This window comes from Hemiscyllium ocellatum, chromosome 8, assembly GCF_020745735.1.
Source record: "Hemiscyllium ocellatum isolate sHemOce1 chromosome 8, sHemOce1.pat.X.cur, whole genome shotgun sequence".
Classification (NCBI taxonomy): Eukaryota; Metazoa; Chordata; class Chondrichthyes; order Orectolobiformes; family Hemiscylliidae; genus Hemiscyllium; species Hemiscyllium ocellatum.
Window position 1 is genome coordinate 111382659 of NC_083408.1, and position 24453 is coordinate 111407111.

At 42.2% G+C, this 24453-nt stretch overlaps 1 protein-coding gene across 1 annotated transcript; it reads right to left on the minus strand.

Moving 5' to 3' along the window:
- Nucleotides 1–315: 315 nt before the first annotated feature.
- LOC132818007 (ovarian cancer G-protein coupled receptor 1-like) lies at nucleotides 316–22268 on the minus strand. The gene is made up of 3 exons (XM_060828592.1): nucleotides 22225–22268; nucleotides 21055–21437; nucleotides 316–3418 (listed from the first exon to the last, which is right to left on the minus strand). Exon 3 carries the CDS (start codon nucleotides 3296–3298, stop codon nucleotides 2351–2353), a length of 948 nt encoding a protein of 315 aa, XP_060684575.1. The 5' UTR covers nucleotides 3299–3418; nucleotides 21055–21437; nucleotides 22225–22268; the 3' UTR covers nucleotides 316–2350.
- Nucleotides 22269–24453: the final 2185 nt, after the last annotated feature.

The following is a 24453-nucleotide window of genomic DNA, read 5'->3' on the forward strand; positions in this document are numbered from 1 at the left end:
AGCTTCAAATATTTCATTCAGGTTTGAGTCAAAGACTAATCTGAAACTTTAAAACCAAAATCCTGTGCAAACAATTTCCTAACTGTTCTGAATTAACTCCTTCCTCTGGGAGAAGGTCTTTTTACATGTGACTTCAAACAGGAATTCGGCAAACAAACCAAAAACTTTCCAATCTATGGGAGGTTTCATATTTCATTCAGAAAGTTCCTTATGAAACTTTTCAGATTTATAGCTTGTTTTAACCCATGAATTACAATGATTATTTGTTCACTTTATTGAATGAATCTGCTGTATTTATTGATGATTACAATTTGAAAACAATTTACATTGATTCCAGTGAATGACGGCAGATTTAATAGGCTGATAAAGAGGTGAAAAGAAGATGAAAAAAATGTTGCATTGTTCATTTGCTCCCAGAAAATCCTAATTATTTAGTACAATTGTTCAAAATGTCTCTAGTAATTAGTTCCATAATCACCCCAAAGTGTCTATCTCCAGTTGATCCAAGGTCTCCTTCTGACGCTTTGTCAGGATCTTTCCTGTTGGCTGCTGTCCTGTTTTCTGGTAAATCTAACATCAAACTTCCCTTCTTGATATGTTGACATGGGTTGTCACACTGACAGAGCCTTATTTTCCTTTGTAGTCCTGCTGAAACTCATGTCAAGGCATTTGATGTTCTCTGTATCTAAACGACAATGTTTGACCCAATCCCAAAACCAGGCCTTTCTTGAACTGTCCTTCAGAAATGCCCCATGTTCAGAAATGGACATTCAGTGTGGATAGACTAGGGCCAACAGCAACAGGAGTCATGGAAACATTTTAAAAAGTGCAGGTGTAGGCCATTTGGTGCTTTGAGCCTGCACTACCATTCAATGTGATCATGGCTGATCATATAATTTCAGTGTCTCACTCCCACTTTCACACGATACCCTTTGATCTTTTTAGCCACAAGGACCACGTCCATCTCCCTCTTGACTGTATCTCGTGAACTGACCCCAATAGCTTTCAGTGGGAGAGAATTCCACAGGTTCACAACTCTCTGGAGTGACAAAATTCTTCTTCATCTCAGTCCTGAATGACTTACCCCGTATTCTTAAACTGTGACCCCTAGTTCTGGCTCAGAGTGGGTTTGCGACCTTCCTGTTTGCCCTCCTCATGGTTCGGGTGGAGCTATGGGTTAGACTTGACCTCAGCAGGGCAACATCCTGGTAAATCTGTTCTGACCACTCTCCAGCTCCTTCCTGTAATAGGCCAACCAGAACTGCACACAGTACTCATGTGCAGCACAGTGGCACAGTGGTTAGCACTGCTGCTTCACAGCGCCAGAGACCCGGGTTCAATTACCGCCTCAGGCGATTGACTGTGTGGAGTTTGCACGTTCTCCCCGTGTCTGCGTGGGTTTCCTCCGGGTGCTCCGGTTTCCTCCCACAGTTCAAAGATGTGCGATTCAGGTGAATTGGCCATGCTAAATTGCCCGTAGTGTTAGGTTAGGGGTAAATGTAGGGGTATGGGTGGGATGCGCTTCGGCGGGTCGGTGTGGACTTGTTGGGCCAAAGGGCCTGTTTCCACACTGTAAGTAATCTAATCTAATCTACTCCAGAAGAGGCCAGACCAATGTCCTGTACAACTTTAACATAACGTCCCAACTCCTATCCTCAAAGGTCTGAGCTAAATGCCTTCTTGACCATGTGATGAATTATGTACCTGAACCCCTACTACTTTGCTCATAAATTGATACATGCTGATACCAACTTTATACTGGCCTCCTGTACTCTTGATAAAAGATGAGAGTATAAATCAAGTGATTGTGACACTGCTGACAGTGCCTACAGTTTTCAGAACTGTCAGGAGAGGGAGCTGCAAACTCAGACTTGCTCCATTTATTGATGTCCAGACACCAAGGCTCCCTCAAAAATGTTGGAGACATCTCAGTGACAATGGGACTAGAACCAGTTCTGGTTATGCAGTGACAGTGACCCTACCTCTGAGTCAGATGTTTGACGTTCAAGTCCCACCTGTCTCAGACATGTGCTATGAACTGTTGAAACAACTTCAGTGAAAGAATCAATTTAAAATGTTTGCAGTGTTTCACTCCAGACCCCTGAGGAATGACAATGGAATAGTTTTGGATTTGAATGGCAAGGGTGAGGTGAAAATGATTTAAAGTAGAACAAAACTGAAACTGACAGAACAACAAACTCACTGTTTGTTCTCATACAGCTCTCTCCCTGTTGGTGTCGCATTTTGTTTACTCAATCCTTGTGAGATATGTGAGGATGTTTTACTATGTTAAAGGCACTATTACAATGCAAACTGTTCAACTGAATGAACTTGAGAGATGGGTTCAATATTAATTCAAACTGAGGTTTTCATCTGTGATTGTTTGTCTTTTTGCACAAGAAAGGAGCTTGCTAACAGGATCGAGGAACCTTGCTAACCAACCCTTTGAACTTGGAGAGACAAAACAGTACAAGATGGGGTCGGCCACACAGTTGAAGCTCATCAGCAGCAGCCCAACATGGTAAACCTCAAAAATACTGTCGGCAAAGGAACAGTCGTACTCAAATATGCTTCGGACCATCAGGAAAATGTGATAAGGGGCAAAGCAAACCAGGAAAATTATGATTGTCCCAGATACTAATTTTTTTATTCTTAATTTCCGCTGTCGTTCAGACCCACGGAGATTTTGCACAACCTTCAACAGTTTAAAGTAAGAGTAGAGGAATAAAATCAAAGGGAGACCAAAGCCAATGGAGAGTTTGTAAATATTTAAATATTTGTCCTTTGGGCGCAAAGGATAATGTTCAAAACACAGAGTATCATTCCCCTCGTCTTTACTGAGAACCTTGGAGCCCATGTAAATGGTGCAGACGGCTATCTCCTTGAGCCAGATGAGAATACTGATGAGCAAAGCTGCCTTCCTGCTGTGTATGACTTTAAATTTCAGAGGGTAAGCCACAACAAGGAAGCGATTAATGGCAATGAAGCAGAGGAAGCCAATACTGATGTAAATATTCTGGTAGAGGAGCAGACCGCTGAAGATGCAAAGTTCCCGAGAATGTTGCCAGTCATCGTGCTGCAGCATGTACTGAATCCACAAAGGTAAGGAAAGGAGGTACAACAGGTCTGAGATGGTCAGATTACAGAGATAGATTCCCAGCTCATTCTTCTGCCTGATCTGTAGGTAGCTGTGATACAGGGATAGCAGGTTGGTCGGGAGGCCAATAATGAAGACCCCAATGTAGACGGCGGGAAACAGGATCTGGTGGATACTGTGCTCAACAGTGCAGTTGTTCATCGTTCAATCCAACCCTGGAATGATCTGTTCAATAAACGTTTTTCAGGGACTCCTGAGTTTGCGGTCCTCAAGCTTTTGTATAATTTTGTATTTAGTGCTTCTTCCCTGAAATATGTCTCCCTAGGGGTAAAAACAGAGAATATATTAAACGATATCAACATGAAATGTAAAGCAGACAAGAAGGACATTTTGAATAATTTCTCTGCCTCTTCAGTGATGTAATTTTTTTCTTATTTTATGCTCAGGTATCATCATTGGTAACGAGGCTAATGTTTATTTGTCTGGTCCAGTTGTCCTGGAGAAGGTGATGGTAAGCTGCCTTCTTGAACTCCTGCAGATAATTACACTCAAAGGATTGTTGCAGAGGGAGATCCAGGATTTTGACCCAGCAAAATTGAAGGAATGTCAATATAGTTTGACAAATGACAGAGATAGATTCCCAGCTCATTCCACTGGCTGATCTGCCTGTATTTGTAATTAGGCATGGCAGTGTATTTCCAAGTCAGGATGGTGTTTGGTGTGGAGGCAAACCTTGCATGTGGTGGTGTTCCCAAGTATCTGCTGCCATTGTCCATCTGGGTGGCTGGGCTTGTGTGTATATGTGATGTTAAACTTGTTGAGTTTCTGCAGTGTGCCTGTGGATAGTACCCCCACCACCCTCATCTGCCTGGCCCAGCTCATCCTCACTTTGAACAACTTCTCCTTTAACTCCTTTCACTTTATTTAAATCAAAGAGGTGGCCATGGGTATCTCTGTGGGACCCAGGTATGACTTTTTTATGGGGCACACGGAACATCCCTTGTTCCTGTCCTATTCCAGCCACCCCCCACAGCTCATTCTTTCATACATCAATGACATTGTCGGTGATACTTCTCTCGCTTGTCTGGAATTGGCAAAATTTATTTTGCATCAAATTTCCAGCTCATTCTCACCTAAGTTTTTTGCAAATCTTAAGTTTTCAAACTTAAGAGCTTCTGCAAGTAGATAACTGCAGTCAAAACAGAGCCTCTGCATTTACAACCTCTCTGGAAAAACACCCAAAGACAACATATACTTGTTAAAGGAGCAGCACTGTCACACCTTCCCCTGATAAAAAAAACTATCAATATTTAAAGATGGCTTCATTTTAAAACCCCTTAATCTTACACTGATAGTACACTACAACATACATACGTTACATTGATAATAATCATGCAAATATGCACAGTAAATTCTATTACAATCTGTTTTACTTCCACCATCAAACGCCTCTGTATTACATTTGAGGCTCAACAATATGTCGGCAATTGTGTTTCCTTGTCCTGCCACTTGCACAGTTTTCAAATTGGAATATTATAACAACAAGCTCCACCTAACAATCTGGTAGTTTTGTCCTTAAATTTCTCCACAACCTTTAATGGGCTATGATCAGAGTATATGATTGGCTCAGATACATTGCTGGTAAGATAAACATAGATATGTTGTAATGCCAACACCAAGCTCAAAGTCTCAACTGTCAAATATTTTTGCTGATGAAAATTCAATTTCCTGGACAAATATCTGTAGGTCTTTCTATCTTCTCATCATCTTCCTGTAAGAGCACAGCACCAATCTACACACATCGATAACCACATTGAATGGTTTTGCCTAATTAGACATGGCAATACTGGGGCAGTGGTTAATACAGCTTTCAGACTGTCAGATTCCTTCTGACACTCCTCTGTCCACTGAAATGTCTTGCCTTTCTTTAGTAACTCAATGAGTGGAGCAGCCACACTGCTAATGGGGTTGGTACGAATTTTTGATAAAATCCACTCAATTTCAGGAATTGTAGTACAGGTCTTTTTGTCAATGATCTGGGAAACTCCCCAATTCCCTTTGTTTTTGCATCCCGTGGGACCATTTGTCTATGTCCAACAACATGGCCCAGGAAGGTGACTTGGGCATTGGCAAAATCACTTATTTCCACACACCTTCCCAAGAAGTGGCAATAACTTTTTCAGTTCATTCTGATTTTCCTCTGGATGGTAAGGCAATAACTTATCACAATTTTTGACAACTTCCTCATTGTCCACTTTAACTTGAGGAATGTCCAATTTAGAATCCTGTGAACTTATTTCTTCACTCTGTGCTGTAACCAATCACACAATCTCCTTTGGCTTTCCTTCCCTGTCAAAATACGTTTTGAGCATGTTCACGTGACAATTCTGTGAGATGTCTTTGTCTGGAGTCCATATATACAAATATGCCCTATGTGAATTTTGACTGAGCAATTTCTCCTTAATCAGTTTTAGCACCTGTCACATCTGACAAAAACTAAGTCAAATGGACTGAATTTGGTTGATTTATTTGATGCATCTCTGATCGCAAAAAGTATAAACAGAATTCCCTTGTCCCAGTCATCTGGATACTCTAGACTACATGTCCTCAACATGGTCTCTAATGTCTGATGCCACCTTTATAGCATTCCTTGCAATTCTGGATGGTATGCAGTAGATTTGAATTGTTTTATTCCTATGCTGTCCATAACTTCCTTAAATAATTTTGATGTGACGTTTGATCTGAACTGTGATCTGATTGTATCTCTGTGGGAAGTCCATAGCTAGTGAAACATTTGCGTAACTCCTCCACAAGCCTTTTTGCTGTGATATTACACAGTGGAACAGCCTCTGGAAATCTAGCAAACACAGCCATTATTGTTAACAAATACCGATCCCCACATTTTCTTATACGAAGGGGTCCTACGCAATCAATTAAGACTCTTGAAAAAGGTTCCTCAAATGCAGGAATAGGTATTAAAGATGTGGGTTTTATTACTGCCTGTGGTTTTCCAATTACCTGACATGTATGACGTGTTTTGCAAAATTCAACTAAATCCTTGTACAGTCCAGGCCAGTAAACATGTTTTTGTGTTTTACCTTGGTTTTCCTCACACCTAAATGACCACTTATTGGTAGTTCATGCATCACCCGCAACACCTCCTTATTATAAATCATTGGCAGTGTGGATGCATGGCATTCGGGGTAAAGTATTAGCATGGATAGAGGATTGGTTGACTAACAGGAAGCAAAGAGTGGGGATAAATGAGTGTTATTCTGGCTGGCAATCAGTAACTAGTGGTGTGCGTCAGGGATCAGTGTTGGTACTGCAATTATTTCTGATTTATATCAATGATTTGGAGTTGGGGACTACATGTAGGGTATCAGAGTTTGCAGATGACACTAAGTGAGTGGCAGATCAAAGTGTGCAGAGGACTGTGAAATTTTGCAGTGGAACATAGATACATTGAATGAGTGGGCAAAGGTCTGGCAGATGGAATATGATGTTAATAAATGTGAAGTCATCCATTTTGGCAGGAGTAACAGTGAAAAGGATTATTACTTGAATGGTTAAAAAGTTGCAGCATGCTGCTATGCAGAGGGACCTGGGTGTCCTTGTGTATGGATCACAGAGGGTTGGTCTGTAGGCACAGGTAATTAGGAAGGCAAATGGAATTTTGTCCTTCATTGCTAAATGGATTGAGTTAAAAAGCAGGGAGGTTATGTTGCAATTGTACAAGGTGATGGTGAGGCCACACCTGGAGTACTGTGTGCAGTTTTGGTCTCCTTACTTGAGAAAGGGTGTACTGACACTAGAGGGGGTGCAGAGGAGGTTCACTAGGTTGATTCTGGAATTGAGGGGGTTGGCTTATGAGGAGAGACTGAGTAGAGTGGATTATATTCATTGGGATGCAGAAGAATGAGGGGGGGATCTTACAGAAACATATAAAATTATGAACGGAATGGATGAGATAGAAGTAGAGAGGATGTTTCCGCTGGCAGGTGAAACTAGAACAAGAGGGCATAGCCTCAAGATTAGGGGGAACAGATTTAGGACTGAATTGAGAAGGAACTTCTTCACCCAGAGGGTTGTAAATCTAATTGAATTCCTTGCCGAGGGAAGTAGTTGACGCGACTTCAGAAAACGTTTTTAAGGTTAAGGAAGATTTTATTTAAATAAAGGAATTAAGGGATATGGTGAAGGGGCGGGCAAGTGGATCTGAGTCCATGAAAAGATCAGCTGAGGGGCTGGACAGCCTATTCCTGCTCTTAGTTCTCATATGTTCCAACACAACTTGATGAACTTCTGCCCATTTCTCAACTACCTGAAGATGTGATGGTCTCCATTTCCTCATTAACACATCATTTTTCAGATATTAGCACACTGGGGTATATCTAGATTCTACTGTGTATGGTTATTGATACAATTGGTTTGTCACCTATCTGCTCCTGTTTTGTGGCAACCATTTGATCACATGGGGTCTTTGGTAATTACACTTCAGCCTTCTTACCTGTACTCTTTGATCCCTCCTGTTTCCACTGGTGACTTGGTGACCTCATTACCACATAGTCACAAAAAAAACCCAGGATGTGTGTCCTGCAATAGCCCAAGTTTCCACTGGCTTTTCAAACACAGCAGACAACATTCCTACCTGTGAACCAGCAATATCATTAGCAAGGACAAATTGTATTCCAGCAGCTGAGAGTTTGTCCAGTCCTCCAACCATCACTTTCCCACATTTCACTGGACACCCTAACCTCACTCTACATAACTGAGCATTTCTAGTCTCAGTGAGAATTCCTGTTACTGGCACTTTTTCTGGCAATAGTCCTTCAGGGTACACATTGCCTCAACTTTCAACATCAAAGACTGAGAGGATCCTGCATCTCGTAATATTGAAACCTCTTGACCTGCTGCTCCTGGCCTTTGCAACTAAATTTTACCTTTGTAGGTATATAGTTTAAAGAGATCTGGCACTTCCTCCTTTACCAGTCTCCAACCAGTTGTACATTCTTCACACAGCGGGTTGTGAGTTCATGGAATGCCCTGCCCGTATCAGTGGTGAACTCTCCTTCTTTATGGTCATTTAAGCGGGCACTGGATAGGCATTTGGAAGTTATTGGGCTAGTATAGGTTAGGTAGGATTCGGTCGGCGCAACATCGAGGGCCGAAGGGCCTGTACTGCGCTGTATCCTTCTATGTTCTATGTTCTATGTTCTATTCTGCTGCAGCTTTTTAGCCTCCACTGTGCTTTCCGTTACCCTCCAACAAAATTCACTGGCTTATCTGTTTTCCTACATCTCTCTTCCCAGTGCTTTTTCTCATGCACCAATATTGATTTCATGCGGCCTCCCTTATTGCAGTGAAAACACCAGAGCTTTTTAACCTTTCTTTCCCCTTCAAGGGTTTCCCTTTTAGCCTGTGGTAAGGTATCCTTGTGACCTTCACCGCGATCCACCTTTCCCCCAGTTTCTATCCCTCGTGGATTGAAATTGATGATGAAGCCAAACAGTGATTTATGAACCAACTCATAATCATCAGCCATTTCAGCTGCTAATCTGACCGTTTTAACTCTCTGCTCTTGCACAAGAGTTTGCACTATTTCAGGAAGTGAATTTTTGAACTCCTCCAAAATAATTGTCTCTGTAAGAGTGTTATGGGTTTGCTCTGGTTTGAATGCCCTTATTCACAGATCAAAATTACTTTCTTTGATCCTTTCAAACCAGAGTCCCTCCTTAAATTCCTGAAACGTTGTCTGTAGGCTTCTGGTACAAGCTGATATGCATTTCAACTGGCTTTCTTCATCTTCTCACACACCCCAGATACCTCCTCTGATAGCGATGTGAGCACCTCACAGACTCTACATACAAGTTTTGTTTGGATCAACAAAATCCACATAATCGCTGACCACTGCATTTGTTTAGCCACCTTCTCAAATGAGATGATAAAGGCTTCTGCATTCCTCTCATCAAATTTAGGCAATGCATGAATATATTTAAACAGTTTCTCACCAGGCCTTTGGTTCCTATGGGTTTGCTCATCCTCACTCTCTTCCTCACTGAGCTTATCGTCAGTCTTCATCCCCATCCTTTTAAACTGACTTTCCTGTCTAAGTGCCAATTTCTGAACTTCAAACACCCTCTCTTTCTTTGTATCCTCTCTCTTTTTCTCTCTTTCCCTCTCTTCTCTCTTTCTTTCTCTCTCTTGTACATTTTATTCTGCTGGGGTCCTACATTCTTTTTCTCTTGCCTCTGCTTTTAATCATAATTCAAACAGTTTCATTTCTTTCGCTCTGTCCTTGTCTTTTGCCGCTAACTCAAACTGCTTCATTTTTAATTGAATTTTACCCACCTCCAAAGATTCTGGTGGTGTTTTCAGCAATTTAAAACACTGAGCTATTGCTGTAATTATCTCTCCTTTTGTGATGGAAGGAGGCAGCTCCAACTACAGATTGTCGGCTAATCCCAGCAGCTTAGCCTTATTTACCTTTTCTAAGGTCCCCAAGGTCACTTCCTCTGCCCCCAGAAGACCCTTAGTAACTGAAAGAGCAATTACTATCCCAAGTAGTGTTTAAACCAATAGAATTCAACATCCAGAACAAAAGACATTAACACCTACTACTCTCTGCTTTTGAGTCCAGCAAACTTAATCCCAAATCAGAATTATAGAACAAATCCTGCACAAAGCTCCCAATCTATTATGGACCAGGCCAGACCCCTTCAAATTAGTACAAGAAGGTCGCCCAGACCCTGAGTTGCTTTGAGCAGGTGTAAAGTGGATATTCCGGGAGTGATGCAGCTGGTCAAAACCCCTCAGTTTTAAACAAAACATAATTTATTCACAAAGTACCAAATGAATCACAAACAAAAGAGAACCGAATACAGGATAACTTAATTTATCCAAAAACCCAACAGATTATCTCAATTTAATGATGCTGTTCTAAATATTCGCAACAATCCCCATAAACGCCCCTCAAAGCATCGGATTGTGTCATTGGCTTTTAATATTGTCAATATACTAAATACAGTCTTGATTTGAGTTTGGGATTTCTCTTGGGTATAATTTATACTGATTGGCCTAATTCAAATTTGTTTTTTTCTCTAGACAACCGGCTACCCTAGCTGATGGACCACATGTTAGATTGTATCTTATTCAGAACACTTGGTGCTGTCAGGTAGTTCTGCTCCCTTTTAACTACCTTAAAGGTGCAGTACACCCACATCTTCATTACACCCCTCCCCTTCAGAAAACATGAATCATCGAAATGAAAAGATGGCTTCTTTTTTTTCTTTAAACACATGACACTAACATACTGATAACTTTAATCTAACTTCACCTGAACTTCTTCCCACATAAGTGCGTAATATATATAAAACATTAAATAAATGCAAATCTCATTTAATCTTTAACAGTTAAATCCACAATAACACATCTGCGATTACATTCTTACGACACACAGCATGTACAATTTGTAAATTAAATGTCTGTAATATAAGACTCCAACGAAATAGTCTCATATTCTTTTCTTTAAAATGTTCTAAGAATGTAAGTGGAATGTGATCTGCATACACAACCATCTCCAATGGATTGTTTGTGTCATACACATTAAAATGTTGTAAGGCCAGTACCAAACGCAATAATTCATTTACAACTGGGCAGTCTTTCCTCTGATGGATGTTGAGATTCTTTGAAAAGTAACAACTGACAGTTCAATCCCATCCTCATCTTCCTGTAGGAGTACAGCTCCAACCCTTACGTCACTAGCATCGATGACGACTTTAAAAAGTTTTGAAAAGTTTGGTGTAGCTAAAACTGGTTTGGTGGTTAGTGTTGCTTTCAAATGGTCTGGCGTTGTTCTGTCCACCGAAACTTTGTGTTCTTCTTCAGCAAATCAGTTAGCGGTGCCACTATACTGCTGAAGTTTGGAATAAACTTCCATTGGAATCCACTGAGTCCTAAGAATTGAAGCACCACTTTCTTTGAGGTTGGTCGTTTTGCTTCTCATAGTTGTTCAAAGAGCTCTGCCAACTGTACCATATGATTTTTCCAAGACTTACTAAAGATCACTACATCATCCAAATAGATTGTGCAGTTTGTTAACCCAGCCAGAACTCTGTTCATGAGTCTTGAATGTGGCGGGTGCGTTCTTCATTCCAAAGGGCATCACTTGAAACTGACATAACCCATTTGGGGTTACAAACACAGACATTTCTTTCACCTACTCTGATAAAGGTACCTGCCAGTAACCACGCATTACATCCAACTTGGTGATGTAAATGGTTTGTCTGACTTTCTTGATACTGTCCTCCAATCTAGGAATTGGATATGAGTCTGATTTGGTAACAGCGTTGACCTTTCGATAATCAACACAGAATGATTGAGTCCCATCCAGTTGGAGAGCTAAGACAATCGGCAAACTCCATTCACTCTGACTCGGTTCGATGATGTCCTCATTGAGCCTGACCTCCACCTCCATCCAGATCTGTCTGGCTTTGAAAGGATTAAGCTGATAGGGATGTTGTTTTATCGGAGCAGTATTCCCTACGTCTACTTCATGTACAATAGCATTAGTCCTCCCCATCTCATTCTTCCATATGTCCTCATACTGCAGTAACAAATCTTTCAACTGTGTTCTACGCTCCTAAGACACATTGCTTGCTAACCTAATCTATCTTGAGGCGTATCAAAATCCACATCATCTGGATTTGATTCCTCACACTGCAGGCCAGTAACTAACACCAGTTCTTTCCCTCTAGTATAATACGGTTTCAACATGTTCACATGACATACCGATACCTTTTTCCTTATCTGGCATCTTTACTCGATAGTTCACCTGACTCAACGTTTTCTCAATTTGATAGGGACCGCAAAACCTGGCTTTGAAGTGATCTCCTATCACTGGTAACAGTACTAACATATCAACCCCTCGGGAAAATGTCCGAGTCTCAGAGCTTTTATCTGCCACCTGCTTCATTCTACACTGTGCCCTCTTTAGGTGCTGTTTAGCTAACTTGACTCAATCTCTCCCTCACCTCCGATACAAAATGTAAGTGTGAAATCTCCGACTTTGGTCCTGCCAATTTTTCTTGAATCAATTTCAAAGGGCCTCTCACTTCATGCCCAAATATTAACTCGAAGGAAATGAACTGACGAGATTCATTTGGGGCATCTCTAATGGCAAACAATATGAATGGGAAACCTTTATTCCAATCATTCGGGTAATCCTGAGATTATGCTCTAAACATGGTCTTCAGAATCTGATGCCACCTTTCTAAAGCTCCCTGGGATTCAGGATGATATTTAAAGTGCTGTATACCTAAGCTGTCCATAACCTCCTTAAACAGCCTAGCAGTAAAATTTGGCCCTTGTCCTGACTGAATCTCTCTGGGTAGCCCATACCATGCAAAGAAACCTACTAACTCTTCTACCACCTTTTTTGCCTTGATACTCCAAGGAATTGCCTCCGGAAATTGGTAGACACATTCATGATGGTTAACAAGTTCTGGTTCCCACTTTTAGTTCTCGGGAAGGGACCTACACAATCAATTATAACCCACATGAAAGGTTCTTCAAATGCTGGAATTGGCAACAATATTACCGCCTGTGGCTTACCTGCCATTTGGCATGTATGACACGTGGTGCAAAGGTTAACCACATCCTTGTGCATTCCAGGCCAATAAAGATGTTTTTGTACCTTAGCCTGAGTCTTTCATACCCCTAGGTGACCTCCTACAGGTAGTTCATGTGCTACCCCGAACACCTCCTGTCTTGTGCTACGGACAAATCAATCTGGTTTCTCCCCTGCACTAACCTGCCCGTGGTCTCCATTTCCGCCTTAGGATTCTATCTTTCAGATAATAACCCTCTGAAATATTCTCTGCCTCCTTTTCTGAGTACATATCCACATATATATCTTTTATCATCTTGTCTTGCTGTTGCAAGTCTCTTAATCTTTCAGGACGAAACACTTCTGTCTGACCCTCTGCATGTTCAGGTTTTTCCTGCGCCATTACTTCAAGCATTACTGCTAACTGAACTGTCTTTCTCTTTACTTTTTGTTTCATGCTGTGACTTATGATAATGGGATCTGGTTACCGCATAGTCTGGGAAAATACCAGGATATTTCTGTTTTAACTCCTCAGTTTCTTGGTCTTCCTTGGGCTTCTCCATAACAAGAGGTGTCCTCTCACCTTGGATCCTGCGAAATCATTCCCAAGAACAAACTGAACTTCTGGAACTGACACTCTGTCAATCATTCCCACTGTAACTTCCCCAGTCTTGAGTTGGCACTCCGATCTGACCTTACATAGGGAACACTAAATTTCTGTCCATCGATCTCACAAATTACCACACTCTTGGGTAACAGATCAGAAAGAGTATTCACTCATCCCTTTCTATCAGCAATAGGTTAGATCCTGTATCTCTCAAAATTATAACTTCTTATAACTTATAACTCCCCCTGTTTTTTCTGAGTAGACTTTACCCACAGAGGCACATTCTTTGTACAAATCAGGTACTAACTCCATACCCAGCCCTGCCTAGGCTGTGCACTCCCCTGCAGCTTCTTAGCTCTTCTTGGGGTCTCCTTTACTACCTTCACTAATGCCATTGGCTTAGCTTCTATTACCATATCTTTTCTTGCAGTGCCTCTCTTTAACGATCAGCATTGTGACTTTACGTGTCCCACCTTCTGGCAATGAAGACACCTTTTCCCAGTGCTCTTCTGAAACCGTCAACACTGTAATTTTCTGTGTTCCACTCCATTACAGTGAAAATACCTGAGGCCTTTCACCTCTTCAGTCAAGATTAGAGTGGTGCTGGAATAGCATAGAAGGTCAGCCAGCATCCGAAGAGCAGGAAAATCAATGTTTCAGGCAGGAGCCCGTCACCTCCTGTCCACCCTCTTGAGCGTCTTTAACCTGTGATAACTGTGATAACCAGTGTTCTCTACTCTTTCTTTAGTAGTGTAGGATCTCCCCTTCTCCCAACTTCTATCTCACACAGGATGAAATTCTGGCTGGAAGCTTGTCTCATGTACCATAGAGTCATAGAGATGTACAGCATGGAAACAGCTGTCCTTCTCACTTTCTGAACTTTCTGTGCTTCCACGTGAATTCTTACTATCTCTGGATGTGAGTTTTTAAACTCCTCCAGCAGAACAATCTCTCTTAGAGCCTCAAAGGTCTTATCTATTTTTAAAGCACACATCCATTGATCAAAATTACTATGACTATTTCTTTCGAACTCAACATAAACCTGACCTGGTTCCTTCTTTGTATTTCTGAACCATTGTCCATATGCTTCTGGTACCAATTCATAAGCACTTAAAATAACTTGTTTGACCTCTTCATAATCTCTTGATACCTCATCTGACAGTGTGACACTAGCTCTGCCTACCGGTTTAATCTGAACTAGCATTACCCATAAATCCTTGTACCACTCCATCTGCCTAGCCAATGTTTCAAATGAAATAAAGATGGCTTCAACATCTTTCTCATCAAAATGTGGTAGAGTTTTGACATATTTGTATATATTACTGCCTTCTGTTTTAATCTCCATCTTGTTAAATTGACTTTGCTAAGTCAGAACTTCTCAAGTTCAAATTCTCTCTTTCTCTCTCTTCTCTCTCACTTTCTTCTCTCTTTCTTTGTTCAGCTAAGAACTTCTCTCTCTCTCTCCTCTCTCTCTCTTTCTTCTCTCTTTTTCTCTTTCTCTCTCTTTGTTTAAGTTCTAACACCATTTTCCTCAATAGTAATTTAAGTTTTTCTACCTCTCCTGCACTTGGCTGTTCCTCTGATACATCTAAGTGTTTGAGTAATTCCCTTACAATTTCAGCTTTTCAGTATTAGTCATTGGGGACTCAATAGTTAGAGGCTCAGATAGAAGGTTTGTTGGGAATGAACAAGACTCATGGTTGGTGTGTTGCCTCCCAGGTGCCAGGGTCTGTGATGTCTCAGATCGTGTCTTTGGGGTCCTGAAGGGAGAGGATGATCAGCCCCAAGACGTAGGTACCAACGACATAGTTGAAAGAGGGATAGGGATGTAAGGCAGGGTTTCAGGGAGCCACAGTGGAAGCTGAGAGCTAGAACAAACAGAATTGTTATCTCTGGTTTGTTACCCATGCCATGTGATAGCGAGGCAAGGAATAGGAAGAGATATCAGCTGAACACATGGCTGAAGGGATGGTACAGGATGCAGGGTTTCAGGTACATGGATAATTGGGGCTCATTCTGGGGAAGTGGGACCTCTACAAACAGGATAGTCTTCACTTGAACCAGAGTGCTACTAATATCCTGAGTGGGAAATTTGCTAGTGCTATTCAGGTGCGTTTAAACTAGCTCAGCAGAGAGATGGGAACCTGAGATGTAGTTCCAGTGCACAGGAGGATGAGATTAGGGAGGACAGGGACAGGATTTCACCGCTACAGGAATGTGCTGGCAGACAGCAAGCTGGTTTGAAGTGTGTCTACTTCAATACCAGAAGTATCCAAAATAAGGTATGAGAGCTTGCAACATGGATAGGTACCTGGAACTTCGATGTTGTGGCCATCTCAGAGACATGGATAGAGTAGGGTGAGGAATGGATGTTGCAGGTTCCAGAGTTTAGATCTTTCATTAAGAACAGGTAAGGCAGTAAAAGAGGAGGAGGCGTGACCTTGATAGTTAAGGACAGTATAACAGTGGCTGAAAGAACTTTTGATGAGGACTCGTCAACTGAGGTAATGTGGGCTGAGGTTAGAAACAGGAGAGGAGCGGTCACACTGCTTGAAGTTTTTTATAGGTCTCCGCTGAGTTCCAGGGAGGTGGAAGAGAAGATTGGCAAAATGATTCTGGGTAGGAGTGAAAGGAACAGGGTGGTTATTATGGGGACTTTAACTTCCCCAACATTGACTGGAAATGCTATAACTCTAGTATGTTGGATGGATCAGTTTTGGTCCAATGTGTACAGGAGGGTTTCCTGACACAGTATTTCGAAGGGCCGACAAGAGAGGAGGCCACACTGGATCTGGTGCTTGGTAATGAACCAGGCCAGGTATTTGACTTAGTTGTTGGTGAGCACTTTGGAGAAAGTGACCATAATTCAGTTACATTTAGTTTAGCGATGGAAAGGGACAGGTACATGCCACAGGGCAAGAGTTATCGATGGGGCAAGGGCAATTAAAATGCATTCAGGCAAGACCTAGGATGCATTGAGTGGGGTAGCAAAATGCAGGGGATGCAGACAATGGAAATGTGGAGCTGGTTTAAGGAACAGATATTGTGTGTCCTTGATAGGTATGTCCCTGTCAGGCAGGGAGGAAGTGATAAGGTAAGGGAACCGTGGTTTCCTACAGAAATTGTATCTCTTGTTACACAGAAGAAGGAGGCTTTTGTGACAAATGAGACAAGATGGTACAGATGAGGGTATGGAGAGTTACAGATCAGCTAGGAAGGATTTAAAGAAAGAGATAAGAAGAGCAAAGAGAGGACACGGGCAGTCTTTAGCAAATAGGATAAAGGTGAACCCTAAAGCTTTTTAATAGGTATGTGAGGAATATAAGGATGACTAGGATAGGAATAGGGCCAGTCAAAGACAGAAGTGAGAAGTTGTGTGTGGACCCTGTGATGATTGGAGAGGTGCTAAACGAATATTTCTCATCGGTTTTCACTTAGGGAAAAGAGTATATTGTAGAGGAGAAGAATGAGATATGAGATATTAGACTAGAAAGGATCGAGGTTAGTTACGCACAGGTGTTATCAATTCTAGAAGGAGTGAAAGTAGACAAGTTCCCTGGGCCAGATGGGATTTATCCCAGGATTCTCTGGGAAGCTAGGGAGGAGGTGTTGGTGCCTTTTGTTTTGATCTTTGAGTCACCATTGTCTACAGGTTTAGCACCAGAGGGCTGGAGGATTGCAAATGTTGTACCCTTGTTCAAGAAGGGCAGTAGAGATGACCCAGGTGATTATAGACCAATGAGCCTTGCATCTGTTGTAGGAAAAGTTTTGGAAAGGATTATAAGAGATAAGATTTATAATCATCTAGCAAGCAACAATTTGATTTCAGATAGTCAACATGGTTTCGTCAAGGGCAGGTCATATCTCACAAACCTCATTGAGTTTTTTGAGAAGGTGACCAAGCATGTGGTTGAGGGTAGGGCAGTTGACGTGGTGTACATGGACATCAGTAAAGACTTTGATAAGGTTCCACATGGTAGACTATTGGAGAAAATGCAGAAGCCTGGGATTGAGGGTGATTTAGCAGTTTGGATTAAAAACTGGCTTTCTGTAAAAAGGCAGCGAGTGGTGGTTGATAGAAAATATTCAGCCTGGACTCCAGTTATTAGTGGTGTGCCACAAGGGACCAATTAGGAACCAATGCTGTTTGTCATTTTTATAAATGACTTGGACGCAGGCATAGGTGGATGGGTCAGTAAGTTTGAGATGACACTAAAGTTGGTGGAATGGTGGACAGTGTGGAAGAATGTTAAAGGTGCAGGGGGACTTGGATAAACTGCAGAATTGGGCTGAGAGGTGGCAAATGGAGTTCAATGCAGATAAATGTGAGGTGATTCACTTTGGGAAGAATAACAGGAAGGCAGAGTACTGGGTAAATGGAAAGATTCTTGGTAGTGTGGATGTGGAGAGGGATCTTGGAGTCCATGTACATAGATCCCTGGAAGTTGTCACCCAGGTTGATCGTACTGTTAGAAGGCATACAGTGTTTTAGGTTTTATTGGTAGAGGGATTGCGTTTCGGAGCCGTAGTGTCATGCTGCAACTATACAAAACGCTGGTGCGGCCACACTTGGAATATTGTGTACAGTTCTGGTCACCTCACAGCGCCAGATACCTGGGTTCAATTCCCGACTCAGGCGACTGACTGTGTGGAGTTTGCACGTTCTCCCCGTGTCTGCGTGGGTTTCCTCCGGGTGCTCCGGTTTCCTCCCACAGTCCAAAGATTTGCGGGTCAGGTGAATTGGCCGTGCTAAATTGCCCGTAGTGTTAGGTTAGGGGTCTGGGTGGGTAGCACTTTGGCGGATCGGTGTGGACTTGTTGGGCCGAAGGGCCTGTTTTCACACTGTAAGTAATCTAAATCTCATTACAGGAAGGACTTGGAAGCATTGGAAAAAATGCAAAGGAGATTTATCAGGATGTTGCCCTGAAAGGAAGGTCTTATGAAGAAAGGCTGAGAGATTTGGGTCTGTTCACATTGGAAATAAGAAGGCTAAGAGGAGATTTAACAGGGATGTACAAGATGATCAGAGGATTATATAGGGTAGATAGTGAAAGTTGTTTTCCTAGGATGATGACGTTAGCCTGTACGAAGATCCATAGCTGCAAACTGAGGGGTGATAGATTTAAAACAGATTAGATTAGATTAGATTACTTACAGTGTGGAAACAGGCCCTTCAGCCCAACAAGTCCACACTGACCCTCTGAAGAGCAACCCACCCAGACCCATTCCCCTCTTCACCTAACACTACGGGCAATTTAGCATGGCCAATTCACCTAACCTGCACATTTTTGGACTGTGGGAGGAAACCCACGCGGACACAGGGAGAATGTGCAAACTCCACACAATCAGTTGCCTGAGGCGGGAATTGAACCCGAGTCTCTGGCGCTGTGAGGCAGCAGTGCTAACCACTGTGCCACCGTGCCACCCATTAGATATCAGAGGCAGGTTCTTTACTCAGAGTGTGTTAAGGCTTGGAATGCCCTACCCGCCAATTTAGTCAACTCAGCCACATTAGGGAGATTTAAACAATCCTTGGATAAGCACATGGATGATGATGGGATAGTGTGGGGGTATGGGCTTAGATTAGTTCACAGGTTGGCTCAACATTGAGGGCTGAAGGGCCTGTTCTGCGCTGTATTGTTCTATGTTCTATGTTTACTTTTGTCCTTGGCTAAACCCAAATCGAACGTCTTTGTTAATTCTAAAAGTATGGCTTTTTACTTCCATTGTAAAATTTTTTGGCAAATTTGAGAATCATCCTCAAATCTCAGAACCTCTTTATCAATTTTAAGAGCTATTTCTTTCACTATTAATTTAATCAACCACAAGTCAACAAAATTAAACAAATTGCCTCACCTACGTTTTATTTAACCTGCAAGTGTTTAAATCTGCTGGATTTTTTGTACCCCCAAAATCTATTCAAATCTGTCTAAACCAGTTCAAATCACAAGTTGAAGACCCAGATTGTTCATATCACAGACAAAAGCCCCCCAAACTATTCAAATCCCAGTGACAAGCCCCCAAACTGTTATGTCATGGGGCTAATTTAAACCAGCAACACAAAAAGGATTTGTCCCACGCATTAATTTGTGAAAAGTTGAGAAGCCCAGAACAACTTAAAGTAAAAATTAACAACTTTATTTCTTAAAGTATAACAGAGAATAATTAGCTAACAACTATTTATAACTCCTTCTGTGAACCTATCTTTTACTTTCCCTTCTATCATACGAGTCTGATAAAATACCGATTAAGATTTATCAAAAATTCAAATTTCAAAACAAGTCAGCTGTCGAATCTTCTCTTTATATCTTCCTCTGTCTCCTTTTCTTCTTCTTAGGGATTTCTGTTTCACTGGTCACTGATTGATAAAGGTACCTTTAAGAGAGCTATTTTTTAGGCAGTCTGTACATGCTGGTGGCTTGGCATTCAGCCTCAACTGTTCAATTTTCCCCTTAATTATACCTCCAAAGCATCAGATTGTGTCATTGGCTTTTAATAGTCAATATACCAAATTCAAACTTGATTAGAGTTTGGTATTTCTTTGGGGGTATAGTTTAAACTGATTGGCCTAATTCAAATTTGTTTTTGTCTCTAGGCAACCAGCTTGTCGTGCTACTGGACATCATGTTACATTGTATCTTATTCAGAACAGTTAGTGCTGTCGGGGATACTGCTAGCTTTTAGCGCTTTTAAAGGTACAGTACACCCACATCATAACAGGAAGAATGGCACATCATTTTCTACTTGAGGACTGTACAGCTTTGTGGACTCAATATCGAGTTGAACAATTTTGGGGTGTGAGATACTTTCTCCCATGTCCTTAACCCAGCCCTAACACACCAGGTCTTGGCATCATACAGGTGGAAGTGAGGACTGCAGATGCTGGAGATCAGAGTCAAGGGTGTGGTGCTGGAAAAGCTCAGCTGGTCAGACAGCATCCGAGAAGCAGGAGAACCGACGTTTCGGACAAAAGCCTGATCAAGCACCACAGTCTTGACTTTTGGCATCATACAGGCTGTTACCAACACACTACCCACTGTCAGTCGCTATTAGTCCCCATTAGTAACTATTCATTCCCTAGAAACAGATCTTTAACCACTCCTTTGACTGTTCAACTGTTTCTCTCTCGGGTCTATACCCATCTCTGTTTAATCTCTGCCCCCCTCCCCCCAAACCGCCATCTTCCGTATGAAAAACCATCCTTTCCCTCGCTACCATCAGTTTTGATGAAAGGTCACTGGACCCTATACATTGACTCTGATTTCTCTCTGCACAGGCTGCCAGACCTGCTGAAATTTTCCAGCAATTTCTATTTTTATTTCAGATTTCCAGCCCTCGCAGTTCTTTCGGGTTTTTGCATTTTCATATTTTTGATGCCCTTGCCCTTCCAGCTGGAAGTGGTTATGGGTTTGGATGGTGCTGTCTGAGGGTCTTGGGTGAACTTGTGCAGTGCATCTTGTAGACGGTACAGACTGCTGCTGCTGGAAACAGAGAGAATTACTGACTATCTCCAGCAATTTCTGTGTTTGATCCAAACCAGGAATATCCAATCCCAGCAGGTCCATTTCCCGCGGATTGCTGAGAGTAACAGAGATACTTTCACAGTTTAACAACTTCTAAACAAAAACCGTCATCAAATCACTCAGCTCTGATTTTCCCGCTAACTTCTCTTCCTCTTTGTGCCCTACACTTCATTCTCTCCCCTGGGTTCTGCGGGTAGTTAGAAGCCAATGGAAGTGTTACCTGTGAGTCAGTCCTTGTTGTCTATTCCTGACAGACAGTCGGACCCTTTCCGGAATTTCCTTCTTGGGTGAATTGATCGATGTGAAGTTTGGCGACTCTTTCCACGTTACAGTTAGTCGCCTCTATCCCCCTCGATTTGCACGGACTGGCATTCACAACAAGTGGTTAAGGGTCAAGGAGCGATCAGCACTCACACCGATCTATATCATCACCGCCTTCTCACAGAGACTGAGCACCATCTACATCCACACACACCCCCTGGGCTGTTTCTGCACCATTTCTGGTTTGAAGGTGAGTTTGTATAGCCGTCAGAGAGAGAGAGAGAGAGCTCCCTACATCACAGCGCCGTGCCCTTTAGTGCAGGAATCTCCGAGACTTGGAGGCTGTAACCGAGACAAGTACAAACAAATGATCGCTTTCCGAGAAATTTGATTCCTTTCCCGCCCCCTCTTTGCTAACATCACATCCCGACTGATCAAGACCAGACTTGTCATCTTCAGCTCAGGAGACAGTCAAACTTGCACACACTGAATCTTACAATTTTTCAATTGACCCCGAGTAAAGAATCTCAATGTCCAAGAACAATAGAACAGGGAATGTTAATGTTGGAACAACCAACCCCCAAGGAATATTATTTTCTGACAATAAACATAAGTTTCTGTTTAATTGATGCAATATTTTATTTTACAATTTAATGTCACCTTTTGAAAGTAAAATCTGGATTTCCCAGCCATATCGTCACATATCTAAATATTTCTCAATTGTCCTCAAACCTCTGCCTGTTGACACAGTCCACAGGCAATCCACACCCTCTGCTTCCACTGTCCCTTCACCTGTTCACTTTCTTTAAACCCCTCAACCACACCCTCCACCTGGAGCATGGTGACCCTCAGATTAATCTCACCACTCGTCCTCTTCATCTAAAGAACAGCCATGGGGTTTTCTGGGACCCTGGTGGCTTTACTCCCCCTTTTTTGAGTCTGTATTGTCCTCTCCAACCTCCCTTTTCTTCCTTTTATCTTTTCCTCTTCATTTCAATCTCTCAGTCCACTTCTCAATCCTGTTCAATCCATCATCATTCCAACAATCTCTCCCACTCAATATGAAGCAGAAAGCCCCCTCCTCTCCTTACTCCCGGTTGGAATACAGTTTGAAAATTAACTCTTTCACCTCACTGCCTCACTAACACCAATACTCCACAAGCTGTCTCTTCCATTTAATGGTGACATTGCACAGTCTTTGTGTAAAAATAACATACTTTTAAACAACCTGTGCACTTATGTCACCCGTTACCAATGGATAGGATTTAAGCAAAAATTATTCACAGGATGAGGACATTGCTGGCTAGATTTATTGACCATCTCAGAAGATAGTTAAGAGTCACCTATGTTCCTTTGTTTCTGGAGTCATGTGTAGACCAGGCCAGGTAAGGATGGCAGTTTCCTTCCCTAAAGGACATTAGTGAACCTCTGGGCAGCATGGTGGCACAGTGGTTAGCACTATTGCCTCATAGCGCCAGAGACCCGGGTTCAATTCCCGCCTCGGACGACTGTCTGTGTGGAGTTTGCACATTCTCCCTGCGTCTGCATGGGTTTCCTCCGGGTGCTCCAGTTTCCTCCCACAATCACAAAGATGTGCGGGCCAGGTGAATTGGCCATGCTAAATTGCCCGTTGTGTTAGGTAAGGGGTAAATGTAGGGGTATGGGTGGGTTGCGCTTCGGCGGGTCGTTGTGGACTTGTTGGGCCGAAGGGCCTGTTTCCACACTGTGAGTAAGATGGGGTTTTTCGACAATTGACAATGGTCATCATCAGACTCTTAATTCCAGATTTTTATTGAATTCAAATTCCACCCTCTGCAATGGATCCAAACCAGGACCTTCAGGAACATTGGTGTCTGGATTATCAGTCCAACGATAATAGCACAAGGCCATTGCTTCCCCTCATGAATGCTAACCCAGATGTAGGGACACTACCACTGTACCATAAGCGCCCTCACTGTCTTCCTCGACTTACCACACCCCTCAATACATTCCACCAAAATGCCCTGTTCCGATTTTTAACTGGGTCTTGCTGCTCTTCAAATGGGGCAGCATGGTGGCTCAGTGGTTAGCACTGTTGCCTCACAGCACCAGGGTCCCAGGTTTGATTACAGCCTCGGGCGACTGTCTGTGTGGAGTTTGCACATTCTCCCTGCATCTGCGTGGGTTTCCTCCGGGTGCTTCGGTTTCCTCCCACAATCCAAAGATGTGCAGGTCAGGTGAATTGGCCATACTGAATTGCTCATAGTGTTAGGTGCATTAGTCAGAGGGAAATGGGTCTGGGTGGGTTACTCTTCGGAGGGTCGGTGTGGATTGGTTGGGCTGAAGGGCTTGTTTCTACACTGGAGGGAATCTAATCTAAATCTGATTTATCCCTTTCTCCTGATTCAAATTTCTACTTCCAGATTCCTGTATCTTCCCGTTGGTTTTTGATTTTTCCCTCATGCCATACTATATGGGAATGTCTCACATAGTGAGGATATCTTATGATGGAATGTAGATTTCACAATACTGGGTAGGTCTTATGTTGAAATGGCATCATGTGCACATCATTGCACATTATTGATGAATAAACATGGACTTTCTGGGATTACTTAGTCACATGTATTCAATCCTAAGGTCATCATTTGTTTACTGTTGGGAATATGTATTTTCATGTTTATGGACCATCTGGAAAAAGTGGAAGCTTTTGAACTCTTTGGACATTATTTGGATTGAAAAGGATCTTTTATTGTAATTTCTTGCTAATGAAGCCAACAGTTTTAATGCATGTTGTGGTTTGCCCATCGTTTTAAACTGGAAATCAAATAACCTTGTACTAAGAGCAAAAAAACGCTTTCAAGGAGATAAGAGATCAGACTCAATGTCTTCATTACCGGAAATTAAGGCTTTCAAACGACTAATGGGTCTTGATGTTAATGGCTGCCTAATAAACCTTTTGAGTCAATGAATTCTTTTCAGGCTTCCCTGTAACGAAGACACAATGGAAGTTGTAAGTTTTGTCCTGAAATCCTGTTTCTCAGTTAGAAGTTCCTGGGAATCTGAACACTTCCAAATACCAGTGTTCCTATCTACCTTGGTAAAGCCTAGAAGGAAGGATTGTGTCCAAGGAACATTAAGAATCAATGCTGATTGCAATCTAAACTGGATGTCTATCATTCAAATATGAGTGTCAGCAAATCAGCCTCATTGTCAGGAAATCCAGTGGACGTGCGAAGTCATAACATTGTATCCATTCTTTCCACAGGGCTAGGCCCTGGAATGGTATTAGCCAGTGTTGGCCTTCACTTTACGAATAGGTTTTGTTCAAAGGGTAAGGAGGAACAGATAATGAACATATTGGAATGACATTTGTAATTAG

Excerpts from the sequence above, each read along its gene's own strand:
- LOC132818007 (XM_060828592.1), bottom strand. The coding sequence starts at position 3,298 with ATGAACAACTGCACTGTTGAGCACAGTATCCACCAGATCCTGTTTCCC.